Source organism: Elaeis guineensis, chromosome 4, assembly GCF_000442705.2.
Source record: "Elaeis guineensis isolate ETL-2024a chromosome 4, EG11, whole genome shotgun sequence".
Taxonomy (NCBI): Eukaryota; Viridiplantae; Streptophyta; class Magnoliopsida; order Arecales; family Arecaceae; genus Elaeis; species Elaeis guineensis.
In genome coordinates, this window is record NC_025996.2 from 119,707,630 (window position 1) to 119,729,620 (window position 21,991).

Below are 21,991 nucleotides of genomic sequence, written 5' to 3' on the forward strand. Positions count from 1 at the left end.
TATGTTAGTATGGACTACATCCGGATGAGTTTAAATAGATAAATTATAATATTAAGTGTCTAATTCATTTAGCTTATTTCAATCCAATATTGATTGTATTATTATTAAGATTAAAATGATATTGTACTGTGTCATGTCATTTCTGGCCATACCAATAAAGCTAAAGCTAAAGAGGGAGGGAGAGAGGCATAGAGAATGATTAGGAGAGTGAAAGGGAGGAGGAGAGGGATAGAAGACTCGAAAGCCCTCTCCTTATTAATAGATGGCAGGTCGTAGGGGTCATTCCTGCCATATGTTAGAAAGTCAGACATGCAAATATAACTAACAAAAAGGATAGATTGTTCACAATAGTCAATGTTCTTATTTACCATGTGATTGGATAAACAAATGACAAGCAATGCACATATTTGAAATCTTAAATTCTATAAATGTTCACTCACCATAACGTAGCATATTCATATCTAACTAACAAGCAATTCACACCCAAGCAACAAACAATGCACAAGTTTGATGCTGTAGGTATAATGAGCAAACTACTTTAAGAAATCCGACAAAAATCCTCATTTTATTAGTTCATTAACTCATTAATGTAGCCAGAAACCATATAATGGAAAGATAAAGTATGGCCAACAATTGATATTGCATGGAGAAGCTGTTGGCCTGTTGCCCATTAAATTTTAATAAACCATGAGAATAGTCCATATATGCCACGTGCAACTCACGTGCAGAAATCTGGTGGGAGAGTGAGGACAGGCTGAGACAAATTTGGGCATCCTGTCGCTCTTCCAATTTTAGCCTGCGCAGCGAAAGATGGAGGAAGAGGAGGAAGGGAAGGGGATGGCGGCTCTTCTACGATGGGCGGCGGAGATGGGCATCTCCGACTCCCCCACTGCCACGACTCCTCCTCCATCCCCATCCTCTTGTTTGGGCCATTCCCTCTTCGTCTCCCACTTCCCCGACGCCGGTGGGTAAGCAATCCATTCCGATCCTTCTTTCTTTCTTTCTTCTTCTCTTCTCCTCTTTCCCTTTCGGATGGCTTCATTCTTCTACTCTTCTTCAGGAGGGGTTTGGCCGCTGCCCGCGATCTGAGGAAAGGAGAGCTGATCCTTAGAGTTCCGAGAGCCGCGTTGTTGACGAGCGAAAGGGTATTGAAAGACGAAAGGCTTGCGTCCTATGTCAGAAGACAGCCTCGTCTCTCCTCTACTCAGGTGGGTTTCTTCCCTTTTTTGCTGGTTGGTACCCAACCTCCAATTACTTCACCAACTGAACCAGTAGGCACCCTCCTAACCTTTCGGTGCTGCGTGGGTGCTAGTCGTAAAGCAGTGAGTATGCCTACTTTTATGCTTGAACTTTTGTGGATAAGCTGGATGATTGAAAGACTTTATTAGCTTGGAAGGTAGATATGCAACTTGGGAAAATATTTGTAGTTTGTAAAAACTTGGGAAGAAATCTGGAAATATGCTAAAGAAGGGAAAGAAGCAGATAAATTGATGCAAGTTAGAAGAGAACGAGGGTCATCAGAATTAACAATATTTTCTTATAACATTTACGATGTAAGAGTTAATACCATTTCAAATTTCTTAGTTAGTGGAGATTGCATGAGAGAAATTTATGAGTAGGGATATATGAAGTTATTGAGGCTGTAAAATGAATATCCACTTTAGATTTATAGGACATCATTGCATGCACCAATCCATTTGAGTGTGAAAGTCTTGGAGTTTGTTCCTTGGTTCTGGTTACTGCTGAAACATTATGGGAGAATACGAGAATGTTTTTTTTTCTTTTTTTTTTTTATGTGTGTGGATTTGAAAGTGTTTTGGTTAGGAAAACAAAGACCTAAAAACCATGAGTTCTTGATGTTTATTATATAATGACTGATAGTAGGTGAGGGGATAATTGACTGTGTAAGAGTATGATGCAAGAGTATGACTTGCATTATACCTCGAAAATGATCACATAAGAAGCATGGATTTTGAAGTTGACACCAAAGTCACTGTCCTTTAGAAGTTGGCTGATCCATCAGTCCATCATATAACTCAGCCAATAACATTATATAATCAGCTGAGTTATGAACAAGCTGATTCATATGATGGACATGTTTCCAAGCATCTAATCTGGTTCAACTTGACTTATATTGGCTGGCACATAATCCAACAAGGGAAATGAATTCCTTTTTTTTTTTTTTTATTGGCCCTTTTCTCTTTATCCCCTTCTACTGACATGATGCAAATCCATAACATTGTGTGACACTAATTATAACAGAAACTATATGATATCTAGGTCAACATGTAGCAACTAGCTTTCCTAACTACAAAAAATGCAGCAAAAATGATATAGATTAACAGGAAATTAATTTAATTGCTGTCATCTAGCACTGTATGATCAGTGTACAACCAGCAGCACCCCGGTTTCTCCAAAAAATGTCAAAAGAAAGAACTTGGATAATTAAATGAACTAAATGATCATGTAACCACAGAAAGAAGCAGAGCTGTAGATAGTCACTATTTGCATGTGTACATGTAAAGAACTCACAAGTAAATAAACAAGGAGCTATACAACAACATGAAACCATGAAGATTCCAACCAAGGCTTTAAATCTCACGGGATGCCGGGGGTGAGGAGCTGGTGCAGAGGTTCCCAATTGCTTTGTGGAACTGGATGCCCTACATCTTATCCTATTCTGGTAGTTGTCCCGGTCGAGCATCTGGGTACTTGCTGGTACATCCTTTTTTATTTTTTTAATTTATCTGAGAAGTTTTACAAAGTCAAGTGTTGCCTTTGTCAATCTATCCTCAATGATGTGCAAATATGGTATTGCTTTCTCTTTTTTGCAAGTAGACATTTGGATATATACATAACCCATCGAGGGAACTTCTCATTGCCGACCACCCTTAGCACTACATGCAAAATCTTCACTACTTGAACCATCTTGAAGCAACCACCCAAAATCATTTCTCAATTAATACCCTCAATATATTGCCCCCCATTGCTCCTTGCAAATCTAGAAGTCCATTCATTGCAAGTCATATAGCCCTCAAACTAAGCTCATTAATCAAGGGGGCTCTTCAGTGCTATGTAGTTAGCGGCATATCTTGTCAACCTTGGCCGAAGTATCTCCCTCTATACATATTTCCTCATTAGAGCAAATACCTAGGTATGATTGTAGATGTACTGGATGTTGATTGCCCAGATTCTGTTGCTTACTTTACCATAGGCAATTGCCTAAATATCCTTCATCATCAAGTCTATTCAATGTTTTGCACAAGGGTAAGGTATAGGTGCCACTTCTTGAGCATTAGATCCTCTCCCACCTTCTTGTAGTTTGTGCCATTGTTGGTAACCACTTGGACGATGTACTCCTCATCAATCTCATCAGTGACACCCTAATCAAGCCTATAATATACTTAGGCATCCACAATTTCATTATTTCTCTTCAATGCCTAGGAGTTCAATACTAAAGCATGGAAGTGAGACCCAACTAATTAAAACAAATAAAAGAAGGAAAATTGGTATTGAATTGGAGACTAGAGAGTCAGAGAGCTAGAGGTCCTTTTCTCCCTTCCTCCCTGCAGATCAAAGTCAAGACTTAAGAGGTAGAGCCTAGGTCTTGCCATCAAGAAACCAACAATCCAAGAGCTCAACACATTGGTGAGAAGGCTCAAACCTCGAGCCTAGTTGCTATGATCCCCTTAAACTCTGAATTCAGTTTTTTTATTTCACTGCATTCGACAATTTGTTCCACACAGAGAGAAGTTGTCACCTTTTGATTTGTGGGGAGGGGTGGTGGAAGCGAGGGTGATTGAGTGACCGACGTTCGAGAGGCTTACGACCAACACTAGCATCGTCCTTCGTAGGACTTAGGTGAGATAGCTGATCAATTTGTCCCGACTTTGATGACTTGTGTTCTTAGTTTTCATGGTCTTGCCCCTTCCCGATTCCCATTATCTTATAGGAATGGGACGGGATGGGATGGCCGGGATGCCCCTCATCCCAGCAAGATTTCAGTCCTTGATTCTAACAACTTTTTAGAGAAACAAATAGCCATACATTATCTGACTGGAAAAGAAAAACTAAAGATACAACAAACATTTTTGCATTGCATGTTTGCTGCATAACATCATATAATTTGGAATTAATTAAAACATAGTAAGTGGAGTTTGGGATTCAACACAACATCCCAAATTTCCTAGATTTTGATGCTGGAATTATGCTTTAGGGTGGAGACTGGTGTTCAAAATCTATTATGTCCACCAATAACAAAATTGCCACATATTCTTTCAATTAAACACTAAATAATCCTTGAAATTTTTAAGAAATAAAAAAAAGAAGGGTTAGGAGAGAAAAAAACTTGCCAAGTTGGAATACTTTTCTGGCTCAAAATCTCCAATCCTTGCTTCAATTCATTGAAATTGCCCTTGAATGGATTCAACTTTTTCCTTATACTATTTTCTACCTTGAAATGGTGGAGAAAGCTTCAAAAGGTAGTAAAAACCCCATCCTATGTTTTATCAGGTGGTTTACTCTTGGTTCAACCTCGTACATGATTTTTCAGGCTTGGTGTGCCTGAATGCCTGTTTAAGTTTGACATAGACAGCTCGGGGCCAATTTGCACTAGAGAAGTATATACCCCTCCGCTCTTGGATCCTGGCTGATACTGCATGTACCACCTATTGTTATGGGGCTAGTATGGGCAACTTTTGTATCACTGCATCACATTCCTTAATATACATTCCATATGGGATTATCTGGCACGAAAATGAGATAGTCCATGGTTGTTTAAATGTTGCTTCATTCTTAAAGTTTTCTCTATCTTTTGATTTGTGAATTGGGTTTTGTTTGTCAATATTTACATATCTCCCTTAGATTATCTGCAATATATGTTCCATATAGTTATTCAATTTTCAAACACGTTTAGATGTATCAAGGTTGACAATTTCTCTTTCATTCTAAATTGAAAGTATTGCTTGGTTCTATCTAGATTATACTTAAGAAACTCACTTTTTAACTATCTTTCATGAGCTCGATCCTATTTAAAAAAGAACTAAGAACTTTAAGCATATTTTAGTTATTTTTCTCATTTTGGTGTTATGTATGCCAGGATTTGGCAGAAGTGTGCTTGGTTTTATGATCAACCAATATGGCACTATTTGTAACTATTTAAACTTGTGCATGGAGTAAAATCAAAAGGTATTATTAGCAGACCATCTTTTAGATTCATCTACATTTATTTATTGGTCGGGGACATCATATCTTGTGATAGTTCTTCTGAATTGCTGATCCTTGCCCCTTTTGTTTGGAAATCCAAAGCACCATATAGCCTCTTCTCCTCTTTTCCACAAAAGTTGTTAATGCCAAGCATCATAATATTCTTTGTGCCATGGATTTTTTTTTTTTAAAGATTCTCAAAAGGTATCTCCTTGCTGAAGGTCCTTTCAATATCATAAAAAATATCCTAAAATTATACATTTTTTGGGATGCATTATTTATTGCCTACTTTATGTCTCTATTTGTGTAATCTCTAATATCGTCCAATACAACAAAGACTAGTAAGCTAGTGATATCATGCCAGTTATTCTCTCACATTATTCTTTGCAGCCGATCTTCATGGATCTCATTTTCAAATATGAACTTGAGTCTTATTGGTCAACCTCCTATTCTGCTGGCAAATCTAATTACATAGTTTTCTGTTACTTTTGGATATTTCTGTCATTTATCTATTAAAATTGTTGCCGTTTAGACTCTAGACCATAGAATTTCATATCGGACCGAACCGTTTGGTACACCTATACTGTATCGGGCGCATATCGGTATGCCGAACTGCCATGTACCGACACAAGCATACCGTATTGTATCACGTACCGACATTACAGTGGAATTTCACCGGTATGGGGTTGGGTACCCAAACAGCGAACCTTTCTCTAGACTCTTCCAAAATTTCTGGAAAAATGGGAAGAGAACAACTAGCAGATCTTGTACTTAGACATTGAAGTTTACTTCTATATTCTGCTAGCTTTGGTCAATATCAACCTAGATTTTCCCTTTCCAATTTTTCCAGTCCCAGCATAAATTTTGACCATCTAACTTGAAGGGCTTAAGGTTGACATCATACAAAAGCGATCACCTGATTGGAGGAAATTCCGATCAACATTTGTCCATTAAGAAGCTCATCACTAAAATATCCTTAAAATGGTGCTTGTTTTTATGAATGTCAACATAAACTTGAGAATAGCTATTCATGTACTCACTGCATATAATTAGGATGCTGTGTACATGAAATGTTTGAGCAACATGATATCTTGGCATTCCCCTTTAAGCCCGAGTTTCAAATACTATTTGTTAATAATGATGCAACTCTAGACTTTTGCAACAAGGGAAGGTGAACTTAGATCACTTGGCTTGAGATCCCTGTTGTAAATTGGGTGGTTAATTAGTAATCATGGAACATTTAAATGAAAGTGCGAATTTTCTCATATGAATAAGTTATACTACTAATTAATGCATATGTTCTGGATGTTATTTGCAATCTACAGGGTTTATTCATGGATTTAGTGACTGTATGGGTATGTTTATTGGCTTATAGGAAAGTTTGAAGATAACTATCTGCCCAGATAAATTATTCTCTTTGTGTTGAATTATTGCATGATCAGATTAGTGTTCAAGGGAAAACAAAAAATAGAAACCGGAAAAAATTGAAATGTTAGAAGGAGAGAAAATAAGTGGAGAAAGGGAGAAGAAGAAAATGAAACAATACCAATTCTTATGACCATCACAAGACTTAAAATATCTCACCACCAAAGATTTTAGAAAGAAAATACTTTGACCTATTTTGTATTCAGATACAAAGCTTAGAAAACATTATATGGACTCTCAAAGAGACAAATAAAGGACAATAAATAAGGTGCCATAAGTGCAAGCCTTTGTCAAACTGAAATACTTTAGTAACTGTAACATATATATAGGTATTTACGTGTTAGAGCACATTAAGAAGAGACATAACAAAAAAAATCAAGGAGTGATATCTTTTTAAAGTCTTGCTTTCTTTAGTAGTATCTAATGCATCAGCTTCTTTCATGCCTTTCACTCTGATTAATCTGGGGTGACTTTTATGACATTGCTCCTTTAGAATGAACTTTGTCCAAGAACCCTGACTATTAGCATTATGGCATGTATCATGTAAAGAATGTTGCATATGTTTAATATATATTCATATATTTACTGAGTTGAGTATTTGATTCTTTTTTTCCTTTTATGTACATTGTGGGATCTACCTATCTACTATTATAATGGGAATCTGGGAGGTGCTTCTCCACCCACAGTTCCACTTATTTTTGGACTCTTACCTGTTTTTTCTCCCTTTCTCACTTCACTCTTTAGGGCATGTGGAGCATGTGTGCTAAGTACTAGTATTGAATTAATTTGGACAAAATACTTGCTTTTCTAGAAAGACCCTGAAGGAACAGAGAGGAAATTTGGTAGAAGGCTGTGATACAGCTTGGTCCTTGAAAACATTGATGACAATCTTGAGAAAGATTGTTTTACACTCATCATTTGTTTCTATAATCAATTCGAACCTTGATGTTATATGCAGCTTTGACTATACACTGCTTATAAGAGATTTTCCTTTATGGAATGTGTCTCATAAAGACAAAAGAAACCAAAGAAAAATATGTCACAAAATTATAATTGCATTAAATGGTCTGCTAAAATTGTTTTGCTGAAGCAAGATGGGTTTATATATCAGATTAACCTTTTTGTCTTTACTTCTAACAAGTCAGTTTTCAGAATGTGGTTGTATGTCTGTGTTTGACTTACTGCAGCAGTTGTCAAAATGAAAAACATGATCATATCAGGTGAAACTGGAACAAACACATTCATACACACTACAATCTGGCACGTGTGATGCATGTGTTCAATTGAGACACCAACTGTGCAATGTACACTGTTTAACTTAGACACCGGTAGCTATGCAATGCCATATGATGTCTAGAATGCCTCTGATACTACAACACATTTGTATATGTTATACACCTCATCAAAGTCAACCATATTTTGTAGGGAACTGGCAATTATTTTGCTAATTTCCCAAGGCACCTCTTGTCCTTCATCTTGTCTTTTCTTCTTTCTGTTTTTTTTTTCACAACTCTGTTCTCGAATAAAATTAGTCATGAATGTTTTTTACAGATACTGACCGTATGTTTATTGACTGAAGTGGGAAAGGGAAGGGTTCTCAATGGTATCCATATCTGGTGCAGTTGCCTCATAGTTACAATACACTGGCAAACTTCACAAACTTTGAAATTCAAACTTTGCAAGTAAGTTCCAGCAAAACCTTGTTTCTAACATAGAAGTTTGGGTCATTATCTGCTTTTTGATGCCATATAGTGTTCCAAAATTATTTATCTGATTGTCAGGTTGAAGATGCTATCTGGGTTTCAGAGAGGGCTGTTCACAGGGCAAAATTGGATTGGAAAGAAGCCATCAGTCTCATGCAGGAAATGAACCTTAAGCCTCAACTTTTGACTTTTAGGTCATGGCTTTGGGCTTTGTCAACTGTGAGTTAATGGTTACCTTAACGTAGTTCTACTTATTTTTGTTCTGTATTTATTGTGGATTATTTTTGTTTAGATTTTCATATTGCACTCTTTCTTCTGGAAGATATCTTCCCGTACATTACATGTGCCATGGGATAATGCTGGTTGCTTATGCCCTGTTGGTGATTTGTTTAATTATGCTGCACCTGATGCGGAGTCTTCACCTGATGCATCAGAGGACATGGCAGAACACTCAAATACCAATTCTATTGTGACACAGAAGCATATCACTGAGAACTCAGATACTGAGCAGCCTGAATGTCAATCACAAAGGCTAACAGATGGTGGATATGAGGAAGACACCACTTCATATTGCTTTTATGCAAGGAAAAGATACAAAGAAGGAGAGCAGGTACCTCCAGACATATTTTGAATTAGATATGCTGACTCCTTGCGATTTTAATCTTTACTATATCATGCTGGAGAGAGTGAGTTCTAAACCTGCTTAGCACTCCATTGGTGTCTGATTGCATTTTGTCTTTTAATTTCAAAGCAACAAAATACTTCCTCTGACAACAAATGAACTTGCTCAACTAATCAAGTTGGGAAAATATAAAATTTTAGATCAACATTTGGCAGCAACTGCTGAATGCTGCCAGACTTAAGATCATTCAGTTCATGTGCCATTGCCCTGCCACATTGTTAGCACTTCCAGATTTTCATAGGCTGTTTACTGAGAAGTGACCATGCCCCATAGGTTAAAGCCCTCCAGAACGTTATACAAAGACTATAAAGTATATTTTTCATCCCACACTCTCAAAATTCTACACTTTTAGCTTGCTGCATAAGTCCATAGGAAGTTAGTGATTCTGAAGCCAAAAAGTTTTTATTCAGCAGTTATCTTGAGAATATCTAGAAGTATAACCATCAATATCAAATCCTGTCCCAACAAATATCGTAATGATATCTTTATGAGCAGGAAATTTAAGTATTGCCCCTAGGTGGATGAAGGGTCAAGCTGTTGCAAACCACACAGTGATTGCTAAAGTTATTATACGGTATCATTGACTACAATTTTACCTTTTGTTTAAGAATCTTAATCTCTTGATCTCATGTGTCTACATTCCAGCAATTTTGATGGAAAAAGGTAAAACATATCGACAATCTCAAAAAAAAAAAAAAAAAAACATATTAAGGTACTAACAGTTTTTGGGTTAAAATAACCAACTGTTTGTCATACAAATTGAAGAAAAGTTTGTGCTTCAGAAGCCTAGGATTCAGTTGCAATTTGATAATTTATGGGACTAGACCACAACAATCTTTTATGATATATATTTTCCTTGTTTCTTGAAATGTGTTGGTTATAAGAAATCTTAATTGACCTCTGTTATACATTTCTTTGAGGTATTGCTGGAACCATTAGAAGGTAACAAATATGGTTTGTCAGACCAAGCCAATCTCTTTGGTTTGAAGTTTTCCAGCAAAACTACTTGTGGCCTACTATATTGTTATATTTGCAACTAGTGTCCTTGATGCGAGCATAAATTTTTGGTTTGCCATCAAGAAAATCACATGTGAGTTCTGCAAGCAAATGGCCTTTTTTCATCTTCTTCTTTACATGTATAAGAAATGTTCTTCAATGGATCAAATAATTGCTAAAACTTCAACAGAGGACTAGATGCTTGGGTACTAAAATTGGAGTGGGATTTGATGGCTCTTGGAGTTAGATAGGAGGCCAAGATAAGATATAGATTTGAGGATGCTTTAAATTGGACTCAGTTAGCTATGTTAAATGAGATAAGAGGATGGCAATATGGGCTACCTTTTCTCAATCTTAGCAATAGCTATTATTTGCATCCACCATCATCCACCACTTATGCCGTATTTGGTTGTGATATAAGTTGAGACAAGTGTGGGGTTATTTGTCTATCTTGACAAATGTGGCTATTTGTGTAACTAGACATGACAGTTTGTTCTCCCATCCAGTTCCTCATGAATGAAATCATCTAACAATATTACAGATATACATGTAATTAATGAATAAGTAATCAATGGCATTTATTCTGTTCAAATTGTTACATGGGAAGATGTATGTACAAGATATACAGCTAGACATGTGTACTATTAGATATAGAAAATTGAAGTAATGCTTTTTTTGGGAATACAACGTAGAGCATGACGAATCCTTATTTTTATCTTTATCTGACCATGCCAAAAATTGTAGTCCAACAAACAAAGGTTTTACGGCACATTGACTCTTTCATTCATGGGGTCAATCTATGACACCACCCAGAATAAATTAATTTTTCTTGGTTCATTCTGCCATCCCATCCCAAGAATTATTAAGATTCATTTTGTTATAATGCTGTGCATTCTCAGCTTTTGTCATTTCCATAGCTTCTCTATTAGCTGTTACGCCTGAAGTCTGCAAAGCAGTGCGTTTGATTCTCCTCATGTAGGTGATTGTACAGCCAGCCAATTCTAAGCTTTGAAAAGTCTGTTGTTTATGACAGGTTCTTTTAAGTTATGGGACATATGCTAATCTGGATCTTCTGGAGCATTACGGTTTTCTTCTAGATGACAATCCAAATGACAAGGCCTTCATCCAATTGGATACAGGCATATCCACATCCAGTACTTGGCCGGTAGATTCTTTGTACATTCAACCAAATGGAAGACCCTCTTTTGCATTACTCTGTGCTTTACGCTTATGTGCAACGCCGGTGAACCATCGAAGAGCAGTTGGGTGTCAAGTTTATGCAGGATCTTTGCTCTCTGTTGAAAATGAGTTATTGGTCATGAAATGGTTGGCAAAACGTTGCCATGATATTTTGGAAAAATTACCGACTAGGATTGAGGATGATAGCTTATTGTTGATTGTTATAGAGAAAACACTTTACGATCCCTCTTGTCTAAAGTGCGTGGATTTGCAATGTTGCAAAGAAGAGTTAAAAAGCGTCCTTGAAGTGCATGGCCTTCAAATGGAAGGCATTGGTGTTTCCCAATTGCCTACGAAGGTTAGGAAGTCGCTAGAGAGGTGGAAATTGGCAGTTCAGTAGAGATTTGGCCATAAGAAAATGCTCATCAGTTGTATATCTTATTGCACTAATACAATTGAAAGACTTTCTTCTCAGCAATGTTCTACAAAGAGGAAAAATCAGGCTCACAAGCCAGGTTGATGATCTGAGTTTCTTGTATGGGCATCAGCTATGCCTCATGGTGCAATCAAACATGTAGTGTCTGTGTTGGTGATTCTGGTACTAATGTGATTCCCCTCCAAGCTATGAACCAGCTCCCAAACAGCATTTCTTTTATGGATTAGATTTTTGAAGATGCAGCTAATTTTTGCCCTGGCATTTGATGGATGGTAGTGGCAACTTTTGGAGATTTCTGTGATGCTCTGGGAAACCAGCATCTTGATCAGCACTAACCCCTGCTAAACATCCAACATCTTAATGTGAAGAAAGCCGCATTTGGATCTCTGAGTCTTCATGGTACCACATGATGCTGTATCTGTAGTTTTGATCCAATTTCCACTTTTAAACTGTTCAATTAACATCTGTGATGTATATTACTGATGTATTATAATGGACTTTGTCTCAGCTGTAATGGATATCCTTTTTTAGCAATCTTTTATTATTAAGATAACTCTCTTAGAGATCGGCACATGTTTCTGTTTTGTTGAAGCAGGCTGCTCTTTGGTATGGTGCTTTTAATTGTGTCAAAAGAGAAGTGAAAACATTGAGGCCTTGTTATTCCTTGTTTGATTTGACTCAAGCACTTGCTCTCCCAAGCTTTATTGCAGGACCATATCTAGGAAGCAGCGTCTGTTCAGCGATGGCTCTACTTGTTTCCAACAATAACGAGCATAGCGCATAAAATGCAATACGACAACAATGCTGACGAGGCTAAGAAAATGAAAAAAACAATGTACGAATTTGTTTTTACCCAACATACATGGTATGAATCAATATTGGAGTTTAAACATCTTTGCAGGTCGTCTGAGCAATTTATGTTTGCTTCAGATCAAAGGATAACGTGGGATTGGAAGCAGAGCAAAAAGGGAACCACGGGCTACTATCTTATTCTGACGATTATAAACATGGGCTTAGACTGTTTCAACTACTTTTGCAGCAGTTGTATCAAGCAGAATGGCAATGATGTACTTAATAGATTTCAAAGAGAAGGAAAACCATGATGAGAGTCCCTAACAAATTTCTGACACCAACTACACTTATCTGAATGAGGTCCATGAACATTTCCATGAATCTCTTATAGTTTGATTCTTTGGCATGACGATCATTCCACCTCTAGGAATCATTTGACTGTACTCGGTTATTTTCTTACATGCCATTGTTCTTCCTGGTTGTTTCTCTTACCCATGAGTTATTGCTTCCCTTGCTCTTTATAACTTTCTCATCCCACTAGAAAGTTTAACTCATTCACTAATGCAAAGTTGTACTTAGTTCCCTAATTGATCTAACTCTATTGATCGATTTGCTCGAACTGGCAAGCTAATGATCCAACCAACCATAGTTTTAGTTGCTAAGGAAACATTTTTGCAACATCAGTTAGGACATAATAGGATAGAATGCCAAAGAAGAGTCCTAAGGTAGTAAGCTATAGACAAATGTCTAAAGGAGCAATCATATGGATTACCGTTGATCCCTCAATTGATGAACATGAAGACCATCGCAAGCAAATGATCTCATGATAACGAATAAAAGTGCTGAGGAAAGAACTTCCAATATATAAAAAGGAAGTTTCTCATTCACAAGGCCATGAAGCAGTTGATGATTTCCTGCTAGGCCAGAATTTGGTCGAAGGCAAAGAAATCATCTTTGAGGCAGATCACAAAGATTAAAAGATAGAACAGAATGCTAAAATATCTTTTAATGGTTCTTTAATGAAGGAAATTGGTTGCATGTTTGCTCAAGCAATGCAACCATTTCATCAGGCATTATAGACTCTCAAGAGACCACTAGAAGAAAGCAGAGAGCTAATCAGAATGTAATTCGAGCTACAGAGAGACGCCAATAGAATAGCTTGTGATTTATAGCAAGGTTACTTCTGAGACATGCTTGACTAGGACTTTGAAGACAAATGTTTCACAATTTTAATCTCATTGATGGAGAGATTGATTATCTTGTAAGCCTTATTGGACGGCTGACCAATAGGAAATAGGCCAAATACAGTTTTAGATTGAAAATTATTTGATAATTATACCTATAGATGTGTTAACTAGAGAACAAATAATTCGGCTATTGACTGAATTCATCCGGCATACCTTGAGAAGGTTGGATTGGCTACTTCTCAAAAAATGGCCATATCTAAATAAATATGAATGCATATCTGCATATCTTATGAATTATAAAATTCATGATTTCATTAAGTTTACCTATCATGGAAAGTAATAGACAGTAGAACGCATTGCTTGGTTTACCACATTGTGTGGTGAACTTGATGGAGATGATTTCAGGAAGTTGAGACTGTTTTTGTACTTCACTTGATTCACATAATATGCTTAGTTTTATAGGAGCCTATAAGATATCTCTATTGAGGTTTTTATAAGCCATTTAGATAGATGCTACTTAACTTTTCCTAAAAGTGAGTTTGTGCAGATTGCACAAGCTACGCTTTGTCACAAAACAAGGAAAAACTTTTAAAGAGTCAAATTTACAGATTTGCTAGAATTATCAATTAGTGTTTCTTCATATGAAGAATTGCTTGAAGAAATGCATGGAAGTCTATCATGGGACCAATTACAAGGACTCAAATCATGAAATCGACAAAATTAATGTTGATACAACTAAGGGGACTGGCAAAAAGACTTACACTTGTGAAGCTCCGTTAAGAGGATGACATCATCACCTTCTCAGACGTCGCAGGATGTTAATTGGGCAAGCAATGGGAAGATCTTATCTCCTTCTCACCAGCATAACTTTTCTTCGTCTAGGCCTCTGCCGGAGCATGCTTGTTCATGGGCGTAGGTCATACAAGGGTTGCGTAGATTCTGCTGGGAGATGGGTCGAGCTACTACCGAGGAAATCATTATTTTGGAGGAACAATTTATACAGCTGGTGGTCTTCTCCGATGATGAACTGTAGAGGACGATGCACAGGTTTAAATAGGTTGTGATCGGTAAATTCTTTGGCAAAGGCTTTCTTCTTGAATTTGTGGCAAAGGAGATGTGGATGTAGTGGAATTTGGAAGGTGAATTTTAGGTTTTACCTTTTTAAGGATTTTATTTTGTTTTACTTTGCTTTGGAAGAGATCTATGCTAAGGTTTCAGAGAGAGGGCCTTGGTCTCTTGCAGGGCAACTTCTTGCTCTTGAATGTTGGCGACGTATATTTAAACCTAGCAAGTATACCATCAAGAAAGTTAATGTTTGGATTAGACTACCTGATCTATCTTTAGAAGTTTAGGATAAATAGATGATTTTGAAGATCACTGCTCGTGTTGAGACTCCGAAGTTCTTAGATGATTGGATAACATCTACTACTCGATTGGGTTTGCTGGGGTATGTATTAAACTCGATTTAACAAGATGGGTTTGTCCGAAGATCCGACTTCAAATTACAGATCATGTGGATTGGTAGGAATTTATTTACGAAGATTTGCTCGATATATGTTATGGCTGGAGTGGTATTGGTTTTACTTTGAAGCAATGTGCAATTTGCAAAGGCGATATAGATCCTACAGCTAAATAATTGTATGGTTATTGGATTAGGATGGCTTGTGTGCCAGTTTCACAAGAGTCATCAAGTATGAGTCGCCAATCTCCACCTTTAGCTACTGATCATACTAATTCTCATGGCCAACAAGAATGGTTGATCCCCAAGAAAATTAAGATGAAACAGATTGTGAAGGGGTCTCAACAGCATGTGGGTTTTGGATCAAGGTTCGAAATATTAGTTATGCATATGAGTAAAGAATCACCTGACTTTGTTCCAATAGATGTTCAAGCTGCTGACCAACCTGAATCCCAGACTCAATCTGCAGGTATTCAGAAGGAAAAGCATAAAAGGTCTCCTACTAAGCCTCAGGGTTCTACCAAGTCTAATGGATTTGATTCTTCACCTCAAATAAAGGTGGTTGCTCATGAAGAATCACATTTAAAAGAATATGTAGACTCCCTTTCTTTGGCTTTGGTTATTTATTCAAAAGGCCCTCCTAAGAAGGAGTTGTGGAGAGCAATTAGAACAAGTCCTAATGGTACTAGCTGACAAGATGTGTCTTGTTCTGTTACTCCTCCAAGATCTGCCCATAATAACACTATGCCTATTGATGTTAATCCTCCTACTTCTCATTTATAACTTTGCTTTTCGATGTAGTGGGTGTTGGGGGAGGTTGGGAATGGAAAGGTTGAGGGTGAGCCTTCAAGTTCTACAGTGATAAAGGAAGCTAATAATCCTAATAGTGACTCTGCTCATCATGGATGAAAGGAGGATGCTTCTGTTGACCATCATCTTTTTCATACTCCATGAAGCTGTTAATGTAGAATTGTAGGGGTGCTTCAAAGCCTCTTTTTCATAAGTATATCAAGTTTATGATTCGTGCATATGCATTGGATGTGTGTTATTTTGTTGAAACTCATGCAAATAAGAGGTTTGCTGTTCGAATTTGTTGGGTAATAGGATCTGCTTGGGATCACTATGTGGTTCAGACTGATAGTCAGTGGGATAAATTTTTATATTCTAGAAAAAAAGAATTGTCCAGTTACCTTTTCTACATCATGATCGTTATATTGCTTTTAGAATTATCTCACCTTCTTCTGGGCTACTTTGGCTTTTTGGTGTGGCCTATACTAGCACTAATGACATTCAAAGGCATGTAGTATGGGATTCTGTATATCATGTTGTGTCTTTGGGGCTACTTTTTTTTTTATTGCTGGGTGATTTTAATTGCCTTTTGCATGCTTATGATAAAAGAGGTGCTAGACCTTTTAGGGTTGATAGAGATGTTTGAAAATTTCGTCAATTTATCGCTGCCTCTAGCTTTGTTGATCTTGACTTTGAAGGATCTAACTTCACTTGGTACAATAATTAATATGGTTTGGCTTGAGTTTGGGAGCAGCTTAATAGGGTGTTTGCTAATCAATTCTGAATCTCTTTGTTTTTTGAATCTTGAGTACAACATCTCACTAGATTCGGGTTTGACCATTATTCATTACTTCTCACCATATAGTAGCATCGGTCCATTGAGCATCATCCATTTAGATTTAAAAAGTTTTGAAAACTTTATACAGGTGTTCATTAGGTTATCAAGCAAGATTGGCAAGGAGAAGATCACTATCCTCCAGATGTTCATTTATCACATCTCTTACAAAAAGTCAAGTCTGCAATGGAATTGCTATCGGGTTGGTAATATTTTCAGAAGAGGGAAGTCTTTGTACAATCAAATTATGTATTTCCAAATGTTAAGAGTCATGGTTGGAAAGTTTATTTGATCATGATCATATAACTCTTTTATGTCTCTTGCAGAAGTATAATAAAAATCTACAGATGCAGGAGCTTTTTTGGCATCAAAAATCTTAGATCACTTAGTTGGTTGAAGGAGACTCTAATACGAAGTTTTTTCCTCAATCTATGGTATTGTGTTAAAGAAGGAACTGTATTTGGATCTTAAAAGATGATAAAGAGAATTAGGTTGAAGAAGAAAATTTTGTTAGACAATTACTTCTTTATTATTTTTTTCATCGTTGGGGTCTTCAAATGCAACATTGATATTTAGCTTCCACAGCCTATGGGTACAATATCTATGGAACAAAATATTGAACTTCACTATTTAGTGATGCAGAAGGAGATTATGAATGCTATTTATTCTCTCCCTCTGGATAAGGCCTTGAGGCCTGATGGATTTTCATATTTCTTTTTTAAAGACTATTGACATATCATTAATAAGGAGGTTGTATAGGTAGTTCAATACTTCTTTCATACTACTCACATGTATTCTTTGTGGAAGCAGACTTATATTACTCTTATTCCTAAGAGTATTAACCCTTCGTTTGCTATAGAATTTCAACCTACCAATTTTTGTAATACAGTTTATAAAATTGTTATATCTATTATTGTCAGTTGGTTTAAACCGGTGATACCTTGCTTGATGTCTAATATATAGAGAGCTTTGGTGTCTGGTTGCAACGTTATAGAAAATATTCTTTTTGTCCAAGAGCTGATGCATTCTTTGCATAAGTTCCCTCAGTCGAAAAGTTTTATGATGATTAAAGTGGATATGGAAAAGGTATATGGCAGTGTTCGGCAGCGTTCAATGGCATTGTCTCACTAGAGTGCTACAGAATTTCAATTTTTATAAATAATTTATGAGTTGGGTGAATACTTATGTACAAGATCCTGATTTCTCTTTAATTATCAATGGCACACTAACTTCTTAGTTACCTACTTTTTGTGGGCTTTGACAAAACTACCCTTTTTTACTGCATCTTTTTATCATGTGTTTTGAAATATTATCTTTTTCTTTGCAAGCTGTTGTTGCTAGTAATTTGTTGCATGCTTATAGGCCTCAGCCGGCAGCTTCTCCTATTTCACATGTTCTTTATGCAGATGATTGTATCTTACTCACCCAAGCTCTTGTTCGAGATGCAGTATGCTTGAAATTGATACTTGATGCCTATTACCACTATTCGGGACAAGCAGTAAATTTTTTCAAATCTTATATCATTTTCAGTCCATCGACACCTGCTTAGATAAAAGATACTATTTCTTCTATTTTTAGAATGTCGCCTGTTGGATATAAAATACCCACGGCCGAAGTTCTCGGCGGGATTAATCCTTGCGGGCTCCGTCCACGACTCCGAGGGGGACTCCGCCCGGACTCCTACGGGAGCCGGGCTCCGCCCACAACTCCAACCTCAAGGGGGACTCCGCCCGGACTCCTATGGGAACCGGGCTCCGTCGCCAACATCAACTGCCGGTAAGACTCCGTCCGGACTCCTACGGGAGCCGGACTTTGCACCTGACTTTAATTGCAGGAGGACTCCACCCGGACTCCTACGGGAGCCGGACTCCGCCCACAACTTCAACTCCGAGAGGACTCCGCCCGGACTCCTACGGGAGCCGGGCTCCGCCCACGACTTCAACCGCAAGGAGGACTCCGCCCGGACTCCTACGGGAGTCGGGCACCGTCGCCAACATCAACTGCCGGTAAGACTCCATCCGGACTCCTACGGGAGCCGGACTTTGCACCTGACTTTAATTGCAGGAGGACTCCGCCCGGACTCCTACGGGAGCCGGGCTCCGCCCACAACTTCAACTCCGAGAGGACTCCGTCCGGACTCCTACGTGAGTCGGGCTCCGCCCACAACTTCAACTCCGAGAGGACTCCGCCCGGACTCCTACGGGAGCTGGGCTCCGTCCACAACTCCAACCTCAAGGGGGACTCCGCCCGGACTCCTACGGGAACCAGGCTCCGTCGCCAACATCAACTGCCGGTAAGACTCCGTCCGGACTCCTACGGGAGCCGAACTTTGCACCTGACTTTAATTGCAGGAGGACTCCGCCCGGACTCCTACGGGAGCCGGGCTCCGCCCACAACTTCAACTCCGAGAGGACTCCGCCCGGACTCCTACGGGAGCCGGGCTCTGCCCACAACTCCAACCTCAAGGGGGACTCCGCCCGGACTCCTACGGGAGCCGGGCTCCGTCGCCAACATCAACTGCCGGTAAGCTCCGTCCGGACGCCTACGGGAGCCGGACTTTGCACCTGACTTTAATTGCAAGGGACTCCGCCCAGACTCCTACGGGAGCCGGGCTCCGCCCACGACTTCAACCGCAAGGGGGACTCTGTCCGGACTCCTACGGGAGCAGGGCTCCGTCGCCAGCTCTGACCGCTGCCGAACTTCAGCCGACGGATCTGCACTCCCAGGTGCGACACAGCAACCACGGCGATCCTGCTCCACTTCCTGCGGCGGATTCCGCGCAGTTCCATCATTCCCCGACAGACCGCTATAACAGCCACGACTCTGCTCCACCTTCTGCGTCGGATCCCGCGCGGCTCCACTATTCCCTGACAGACCGCTATGATGCCCACGATCCTGCTCCACCTTCTGTAACGGATACTGTGCGATTTTTCCATCCTCCGGCAAGTCGCGACAACGGACGCCGCTCCACTCCCCACGGCAGACTCCACGTGGCGTGCTACAGTGAGGGCCACGAGTCCACTCCACTACTCCTTGCAACAAATTCCTCCTGACCGTGGGCCGTCCACTACCAGACGGTTATGAACGTCGCTGTCAATCTGTTGCCCCCTCCATCTATAAAAGGAAAACCCCAGATAAGTTATTCTATAAGCTCTCATTTTTACCTCAAAACTCTGTTAAATTCTCCGTTCGAGCACTCCATTCTTGTTGAGGCAGAGAACTGACTTGAGCGTCGGAGGATCTTGCCGGAGCAACCCCACCTCCGGTTTAGACTTTCTTTGCAGGTCCCGACGGCGACCACGACTCCCTCGACTCCAGCTTCTCCGGCGTAAGCGGATTTTTGCACCAACAGGATTGGCGCTAGAGGAAGGGCTGAACCTTCGCAGTACCCTTGTTCTTAAAGGAGCGCTCAACGGGACCGCCCCCGGGCATCTCTTCCGGCGTCCCCTCCCCCCTCCTTTCTCCACTTGGTCCTTGCTTGATGCCTCCCCGCAAGGCATCCACGCGACGGTCCACGACCTCTGCGGCCAGATCTCAGGCTCGGGCCTCCCCTCCTATTTCTCAAACCCCTCCTCCTCCGGCGGCGGCGGTCGGCGCGGAGCAGTTTGACCTGCTGGCGCAGCAGGTCAGAGGCCTCACAGAAGCTGTGCAGGCTATGCAGCAGCAACAGCCGCAGGCATCAGTACGCCTGGAAAGGGTGTCTCCGAAACACCAGAATCCGACGGCAGGGCGGGCCACCTGGGCCAGCCGCCCCGTCCTTCCTGGAAAAACGAACCCGAGGGTGGAGAGCCCTCAATTGGACCACGACTCCACCCCTGAAAGATCCCTGCCCCCATTCTGCCAGAGGACCCTCGAGACTCGAAGTCGGGAGGACTTCCTGGACCGGAGACTCCAGGAGATGAACCGGCGGATCGAAGAACTCCGTCATGCTCCCTCCGCTTATGGTGAGGATATTTGTACTGACCCTCCCTTCTCTCAAATGATCATGCAGGAACCGATCCCGCCAAACTTCAAGCTCCCCCAGTTCGAAAGCTACGACGGGACTTCGGACCCGATTGATCATCTGGAAGCCTTCCAGACGATGATGCTGCTTCACGATGCTCCCGACGCCATTCTATGCCGGGCCTTCCCATCCACCTTGAAGGGAGCGGCAAGAAACTGGTACTCGGCTTTGAAACTGGGTACCATCTTTTCCTTCGATCAAATGAGCCACCAATTTGTGGCCTATTTTGTCAGTAGCCGGCGCCCCCGGAAGGGTTCGGAGTCCCTCATCAACATCAAGTAGAGGGAAGGAGAGTCCATTCAGGCCTACATCAACCGTTTCAATGTCGCGGCGCTGGAGGTCCGAAACTTGGACCAATCAGTCGCAATGGCCGCTCTGAAGGGCGGCCTTCAGAAGAATGGCCTTTTGTTCTCCCTGGAGAAGAAGTACCTCAAGGATTTTGCTGATTTGTTGGCTCGGGCTGAAGGATACGCCCGAGCGGAAGAAGCCTTCAAAATGAAAGATGAAGAGACAGCGAGGGAGCGGCAGGCGGGAGACTCGAGTAAGCCCGCAATTGAAAAAAGGCCAAGAGAAGCCCGGCCGCGTTCTCGATCCCCTCCTGGGCACAAGCGTACCCATACTCCACCCCGGGTGCGCAGGCAGAGAAGTCCGGATCGCGGGGTTCGGCGGGGTTCTCCACCGGGAAGATTCCGCAACTACGCCCCCCTCAACGCCTCGAAGGCCCAGGTACTGATGGAGGTCAGGGAGCAGTTCCCTAGGCCGGAGAGGATGCGCACATACCCCGGGAAGCGCAACCCCAACAAGTTCTGTCTCTACCACCGCAACCACGGCCACGACACGGAGGAATGCATCCAGCTCCGAGATGAGATTGAGGAGCTCATCCGACGAGGTCGACTCGACAGGTTCATCCGACGCAGGCCTGAGGGTAGAGGAGATCGGCCAAGGGCCCTTCCACAATCTGAACCGCCAAGAAGGGAGGAGCAACCCGGGGATCGGCCTCCCATCGGGACCATCGACTCCATCACCGGAGGGCCTCAAGGAGGAGCAGACCTCCCGCAACCGTGGAACTCGGAAAACCTGTAAATGTATCACTTACGATTTCACCTTGAATCTAAATTCCTTTCTACTTGACGTGCTCTTCCCATTTGGCATGGATCTGTCACGACTGGGTATAACCCCTTCAAACGCCTAAAACAAAGTTATGTTAGGAACGGGGGGAGAACCTCATCCTAACATACCTAAAATGAAAGTCCGATTATCTCGAGATCGGATTGGGAGAGAGGCCTTACAGCACCCTAAT

The 21,991-nt window shown here is 40.6% G+C and overlaps 1 protein-coding gene and 1 long non-coding RNA gene across 2 annotated transcripts; both read left to right on the plus strand.

Moving 5' to 3' along the window:
- The first annotated feature begins 725 nt into the window (after window positions 1-725).
- LOC105042726 (protein SET DOMAIN GROUP 40) lies at window positions 726-12,160 on the plus strand. The gene is given in 7 exon segments (XM_010920023.4): window positions 726-968; window positions 1,061-1,208; window positions 8,182-8,215; window positions 8,218-8,312; window positions 8,412-8,552; window positions 8,656-8,943; window positions 11,045-12,160. Coding segments are annotated over 7 exon segments (1,530 nt in total). The 5' UTR covers window positions 726-810; the 3' UTR covers window positions 11,711-12,160.
- Window positions 12,161-14,361: 2,201 nt separating this feature from the next.
- On the plus strand, window positions 14,362-17,605 carry LOC140857566 (uncharacterized). Its single transcript, XR_012141030.1, has 2 exons — window positions 14,362-14,744; window positions 16,780-17,605. It is a non-coding gene; the product is annotated as an uncharacterized lncRNA (long non-coding RNA).
- The last annotated feature ends 4,386 nt before the right edge of the window (window positions 17,606-21,991 follow it).